Source organism: Emiliania huxleyi (genome assembly GCF_000372725.1).
Source record: "Emiliania huxleyi CCMP1516 unplaced genomic scaffold EMIHUscaffold_250, whole genome shotgun sequence".
Taxonomy (NCBI): Eukaryota; Haptophyta; order Isochrysidales; family Noelaerhabdaceae; genus Emiliania; species Emiliania huxleyi.
Genome location: NW_005200169.1, coordinates 155,926 through 162,286, shown reverse-complemented (window position 1 = coordinate 162,286; position 6,361 = coordinate 155,926). Strand labels below are relative to the sequence as shown.

General features: G+C 64.2%; 4 protein-coding genes across 4 annotated transcripts; 3 read left to right on the top strand and 1 right to left on the bottom strand.

Moving 5' to 3' along the window:
- Positions 1-905: 905 nt before the first annotated feature.
- On the top strand, positions 906-1,232 carry EMIHUDRAFT_73806 (hypothetical protein; the record flags this gene model as incomplete). The annotated part of the gene is made up of 1 exon (XM_005778033.1): positions 906-1,232. A coding segment is annotated over one exon (327 nt), but the record flags the coding sequence as incomplete, so codon positions are not given.
- A 1,038-nt stretch (positions 1,233-2,270) lies between these two features.
- Positions 2,271-3,486, top strand: EMIHUDRAFT_443568 (hypothetical protein). Its single transcript, XM_005778032.1, has 3 exons — positions 2,271-2,406; positions 2,472-2,883; positions 2,961-3,486. Exons 1-3 carry the CDS (start codon positions 2,279-2,281, stop codon positions 3,267-3,269), a joined length of 849 nt encoding a protein of 282 aa, XP_005778089.1. The 5' UTR covers positions 2,271-2,278; the 3' UTR covers positions 3,270-3,486.
- A 61-nt stretch (positions 3,487-3,547) lies between these two features.
- On the bottom strand, positions 3,548-4,262 carry EMIHUDRAFT_367241 (hypothetical protein). Its single transcript, XM_005778031.1, has one exon. It carries the CDS (start codon positions 4,250-4,252, stop codon positions 3,779-3,781), a length of 474 nt encoding a protein of 157 aa, XP_005778088.1. The 5' UTR covers positions 4,253-4,262; the 3' UTR covers positions 3,548-3,778.
- Positions 4,263-5,229: 967 nt separating this feature from the next.
- On the top strand, positions 5,230-6,129 carry EMIHUDRAFT_237439 (hypothetical protein; the record flags this gene model as incomplete). The annotated part of the gene is made up of 4 exons (XM_005778030.1): positions 5,230-5,354; positions 5,426-5,519; positions 5,644-5,805; positions 5,974-6,129. The coding sequence occupies 4 exons, from the start codon at positions 5,230-5,232 to the stop codon at positions 6,127-6,129; spliced, it is 537 nt and encodes a 178-aa protein (XP_005778087.1).
- Positions 6,130-6,361: the final 232 nt, after the last annotated feature.

The window sequence follows — 6,361 nt, the reverse complement described above, 5'->3', positions numbered from 1 at the left end:
CTCTTTTCGCAGTCTCTCGCCGCTTCTCGCTGCAACCTTCATGCCACCTCGCGGCCGTCCCACTCTCGTCGGTCTTGTGCGAGGGAGTTTGGCTGTAAAGTTTCTTTTGACCACGGAACGAGAGCATCATAACGTGTGTGTGTGTGTGTATGTACATGCTCCAACCCTATATGCTCCAACCCATCCTCGTCGCGCTCGCCGCCGCCGCCCCTCGCGCTCAACCGCCGCTGAAGGCGGAAGCGCTTTACACCGGCCTGCCACCCGCGAGCGGCCTCTATGCTCCATTTGTCCACCGGACGTTCGAGTTGCTCGACGAGGCGGCGGTACCTCTGGCGCCGTACCCGTCGCCGGGAGATCTGCAGCTGCTGCGCAGCGGCGACGGGCACGGTGGCGCCACGCCTGCGCTACTGAGCGTGCGCGCCTTCTCGAGCGAACGCCTCCGGCACGGCAGGCTGCTGCTGCTCGACGGCGGCTCATCGCTGCAGGTGCTCAACCTGTGCTTCTTCCCGCGGCTCGACTCGGCGCTGCCCACCCTCTCGGCGGACCTCGTCACGCTGCCCGGCGGCTCGCTGGTCGCCATCGACTGGCACTCTCTAGATGCTGAACTCTCCGCGGGCCTGCACTCCTGTCGGGCTGCGGACTGTCCCACACAGCGCGCATGGAGAAGTTCGCGGCTCGCCTCACCCTCCGCGCTCATCCACCTCAGGCAGCCGAATGGCCCCGCCCGCCCGCACTGCGCCGAGGCCGAGGCGCGTCTCGACGCCGCACCACCGGCTTCGAGATGATCCGAGATGAGCCGAGATGAGCCGAGGTGAGCCGAGGTGTAGGCGCAGCTCGACGCCGCGTACGCGAAACACCGGCGACGGCTCCCGCCCGGAGGGCCGGTGCCGCCCGACTCTGCCCGCTTCTTCTCGGACCGTTTCCTCTGGTCGCGGCTGCCGGCCAGCACCCCTCCGGACGAGCTCGTCTCGCTGCTGCTGCCGGCGATGGAAGACTACACGAGGGCCTACCTTCGGCTGCTCGCGGACCCGCCTCCCCCGTCGCCGCCGCCCGCTTCCGAGCTCGACGCTGTGCTTGCGGCTCAGCTCGAGTACGCAACCTACCGCACCGAGAGGGACCCTGCGCGCCCGATGCTCTCGCGCTTGTTTGGCGAGGAGGCGGCCGGACGGCTGCTGCGCGAGTCGCTCTTCGACTTGCCGCTCCGCCTCGCGCGAGGGGAGCAGGCGCACTAAGGCTTGAGGTGGGTGCGGGCGCGTGGGGCGACCGACACGCCTCTCAGTACTCAGCAAAACGGCGACGATCGTATCCATATCGCATACGTCGATATACGTTACTGGGCTGGGTTTTTAGGCATTGTGGGGTTGGCACTCCCATCGACCCTCATGACCTCCTGCGGTCTCTGAGATGGACACCAGTGGGTGTGGGACCACAGTCAGGATACACTCGAAGGCTGGGTAAGCAGTAGAGGTCGATACTCGACGCGTCCCACATGGTCTGTGTCGCTGTCGGCACGCTGTCGACAGGACGTCGAGCGACACCGGTGGCAGTGCCACCCAGGAGTGGTCGGGCGGTTGCCCGTCATGAGAGAGCCACCATGTGATCCGTATGATGATTCCTGACAACCGCCTCAGTCAACTTTCGTCACAGTTCCCGCTCTGAGAGGAGCTGCGGGTCAGCTCGACAGCTGGAGCTGTGTCGCCGGCGTGCGGCGGCCTGCCTCCAGAGGTGCCTCTAGGTGGACATTTTTTGGTCACCGTGAGAGAACGCGTTCGAATTTTCACTCCGGAACTTCAACTCTGCACGCGCACCGGCCAGGGCTACAATAGTGCCAGTGAGGCGGAGGCGCGAGTCGGAAGGCCGCGACCGTCAAGTGTTTTCGACATTTTCCTACAATCGCTGTGAACCCAGCCACGTACGAGTCCAAGACCAAGCGCCAAAACGGTTATTAGAATCCACCTCCCATGCCGTGCATTCTGGATCTTGCTGTTCGTTGAGAGTGTTGTGCGAGGGCGGAGCACTTGGATTGCAGTCGGCAGCCTCACATCCAGGAAAAAAGAATTTAAACAAAACAACTCTCGCTCAGGGCCGGGTGCAAGGCGCCGGCCTCGGCGCCACCTCGGCGCGCCGCACGGGCGCGGCGAGCCTCTGAGCGGGAGCCGAAGGTTTGCTGCGGTGGTGGGAGGGAGGCGGTGGGTGGTGGGTGGTGGGGTGGTTTGACTTTGCCGCAGAGGCCGTCCCTCCCCTAGCTGTGAACAGCAAAACAGTAATAGGAGCACACATGACGGACGAGGCTGCGCCAGCGCCCACCTTCAAGAAGCCGCGCCGGCCGGCCAACATCCGGAAGCGCGGCGCGTCCGAGGCCGAGGCCGACGCGGACGCTGATGCGGCTCCGGCCGGCCGCCCAGGGTGCGCCGCGCCGCAACTGCCCTCTCTCGGGCCGCGCCCCGCTCATGCCGCCTTGCGCTTCGTAGGAACTCGCTGACGGTGATGCGCGAGCTGCAGCGCCAGCGTCAGCGCACAAAGGGTGTCGCGCTCGACATCAGGGCGGAGGGCGGTGCGGCGGAGGAGGGCGGCGGCGAAGAGGGCGGCGACGCGGGCGACGGTGGCGCGGGGCTCGACTCGACGTTCACGGCGCAGGCGGACGCGAGCGAGGTGGACCCCAACATGCTGCGGTATATCGAGGAGCAGATGAAGAACGGCGGGAGCGCCGACGGCGCGGCGGAGGGCGCCGCCGACGGCGACGAAGACTCTCTGTACGTGGCGCCGGCGCACATGCGGGAGGCAATTGCGCTGGGGCACCTGCGGCACGAGCAGGCGATGGTGCAGCAGGGCGCCGACGAGCAGGGCGGCGCAGCGACGCGCTGGCTCGCCGGCATCGCCGAGGCGAGCATCTCTCTCGGGGGCTGGGCGCGTCCTCGGCAACACGTACGCGACGCGTCCCCTCGTCTGCTCGACCGTAGGTGGAGCTCTCGGTGGAGGAGCGGATGGCGACGGTGGAGGCGACCGAGGCGGCCAAGCGGCGCGCGGTCGAACAGCGCGCGCAGCGCGCCGCGGCGGCCGGCGGTGGCGTGGGGCCGTCGCTGGTCATTCCGAGCAACTTCAACGCAAACTTCCACGCGCACCGGCGCGAGACCGCCCAGGCGCGTGCTCCTCCAGGCGGCGGCGGCGGCGGTGCCGGCGGTGGCGGCGGGCCCCGCTGCACCGACGGGCTGCGCGCGGTCGAGAGCGATGGCGCCGCACTCAGCGCATTCAAGCGGCGGAAGCACTGACCGCGCAGGGGGAGAGCAAGCCGGCCCGGCCGCCGTGCGCGCACGCTGCACGCAGTATAACCAGTACATGTTGTATCAAGAAGAGAGTCGTGTTCTCTGTTCTCGAGGTTGTGCGCGGTGGGTGCCCGCTGCAGCGGGCAGCGGGGAGAGGTGCGGGCGCATCGAGTGTGAGTCTGTGGGCTACAAAATCCTGTTAGTGATAGTGTGTATAAAGCCGTAGAGGCTAGAGGTAGAGCGAGCGAGAGCGTCCCTGTGCGCGGGACTGCGGTCTCTCGCCGGAAAAAGGGCAGCGACGTAGAATAAAAACAGTCTCGACAACTGGCACATGTGAGAGATTATCCGCGACGCGCGAGACTCGAGAGGAGACAACGAGAGTAGAGCGAGTACAAGCCGCACGTGCGCGACGTGGGCGTGCGTGAGGGGCAACCCCCGGGACGATATAGTGTGTCTGTATGCAACACGCAGATCACAGTCCTCGAGGCCCGAGAGCGTCCGACGCGACGACCACCTCACAGGCCGGCGCTCTGCTTCAGCCGGAAGTCGCTCTCAGAGATGTAGCGTGTCTCAATTTTGATGAGGTGAAAGCCGAACTGGGTAGCCACCGGGCCGTGGACTTCATCGAGAGCGTACTTGGGCTCGTAGATGTCCGCCTCGTTTTTGGGGTTGATCAAGCCGGTATCGTATAGCCCAAAGACAACGTCGTCAAACTCCTTCACCATTTGCCCGGGCGTGAACTTCCCAAGCTTACCGCCCCGCGCCGCCGAGTTGCAAGTGCTGTGCTTCATTGCGGCCTCGCTAAAGTCCATGCGGCCGCTTTCAAGCGCGGACTTGATCTCAAGCGCCTGAGCCTCTGTCGGCACGAGGATGTGGCTCGCGCGAGCGTTTGTTTGCTCGTACGTCGCCGGCGAGTTGGTGTAATCCTTGTTGTCGAACGCCTTCTTGAATGCATCAAAGAGTCCCAAGCTCACGGGCCCGCACCGCATGTTCCCGCCCCTTATCGTTGCTGCCGGAGCGGGCCCGACGATCAGCGCGACGACTGCCGGTGCGAGAACGAGATGCAGAAAGCCAGTCATTGGAGTCCAAGCAGGGCAGCTAGAATTTTCTCAGAGAGGAGCGCGCACCACTCTCTTCGCTTCGCCACCCCCAAAAAAAGCATCCAGTGTCACTCCCCTTTCTCCCGGCCCGAAAGGCGAAAGAAGCCGCGAGAACAAGGGACCGGCAGGCGGTGGCGTCACAGGACGAGGCAGAAGAGAACGACGCGACAGAGGAGGAAATGACAAGGGAGAGAACGACGAGAGTGGGAAGACCGCGAGGTGGCATGAAGGTTGCAGCGAGAAGCGGCGAGAGACTGCGAAGAGAGATAGGAAGAGGCAGACTCCCTAGGGTGGGCGACGGCTAGCGCACCACACACCTCTCCTTAAAATCCCTGTGTGGTGGCGGCGTGCCGTCCTCCCATCCCTCCCTTGTTCAACGGTTGTTCAACCATACTTTGAGCCTTAATTATTAATTCGTGTTTGGGTCTCTGAGGTCGATACTAGCGTCTGAGAGAGAGATTTTTAGCAATACCAAACAACTCTAACACTCACACGTCATTTGAGCGTCTGTAACTTGCCACAAGCATGCTTTACAAAAGTCCAGCGGAGCTGGACTCGCAGAACGGCCGTCCGCGCGCGCTGTGAACAGCGCCGTGGTTGAACACTGTTCAACGTCGTTGAACACGTGACGGTCCAGTAACCGCAGACAGTTGATTGATTATCTTACGTCCGTCCCGCCGCCCGCCGCGCGGCCAGACTCCACATCACCTCAATGTAAACGAACATTGATGGGAAGGCGAAACACAGTCCGACCAACGAGACAGTGAGGTGTTCACAGGTAGGTTGAGATAAGAAGCCCGAAGTTTCGTTCCCTGAGCTCCTCAAAGGTCGCGACCTCAAAGGGACGACCTGGAAGTTTGCTCGCTATGCCCCGAATTGACCTCATGCGCGGCGAGACGGCGCGCGCCGTGGCGGAGGCGGGCGGGCTTTACCTCGTCCCAAGCTCAAATGCGACGGGCTATCTTGGCGTCACGAGGGATCCCGCCTGCAGGTCCATCACCGTGCCGCCCGCACTGTCCCAATGACTTGTTTGCACCGTCTCCCTCCCACCTGTGCATGCAGGTCCCGGTTCCGGGCCGAAGTCACCATCGATAGGAAGCGCAAGTGCCTCGGGAGCTTCAGCTCGGCGGCGGAGGCGGCGCTGGCCTACGCGCGTGTTTAGATGATGTAACGTAGAGACACAGGCTCTCGCCCCCCGGCCCCCCCCGGAGCCCTCCCCCCTTCCCCCACCGCCCCGCCCTGCCCCGTTGAGCGAGCCGCCCTTGCTTGACCCCTCACAGGCACGCCATCAGGGCCCGGAAAAGAGCAAGGACTTGGCCCAAAAGTTTGCCGAGCGATCCGGCGAAAAAACGGGACTAAAGCGTAAGAGCCCCCAGAAGCCCCGGCGCAATGGCGGCCCTCCCAAGGCGGCGGAAGCGAAGTCAAGTGCGGAGGAGCCCGCGGTGGAGCTGAGCGAGGCGGGCTCGGAGAGCAGTGACGACCATCACCCCATCCCCATCAGCGAGCCTGCCGAGCAGGACGAGGCGTCCCACATTGACAAGGGGGGGGGCCTGCGCTTTTTGCTTTGCTTTGGGGACTGGAAATCACAACCCCCCCCCCCCCCCCCTCAGGCGCGCAGCAGCGCCGTTCGCACCACCATGCCCCGACGCCAGTACTCCTGCGACGAGGTTCGTCTGAGGCTCGACGGGTCGGGGATCACCGAGAGCGTCAACTTCACCCCGCCAACCGGGGCAAAGCGTTGCCGGGTCCTGATTCTCTACTCGTGACGCGTTGATCGACCCGACCGCCCACGCGTTAGAAGGCTGTGCCATTCCACCCGTTACACCATCTCCAATCTCCGACTCCCTTAACCACGTTATGCTCCGCTGCAATAATGGCACAGCCTGCGAGCCGTTCTTTCTCCCCCCACCCCTTGGCCGGTTCGACGAACCTACCATTCGACGAACCAACCAGCGATCCAGCACCGAAATCGACCTCGTGCCCCTCCCCCCCCCCCCT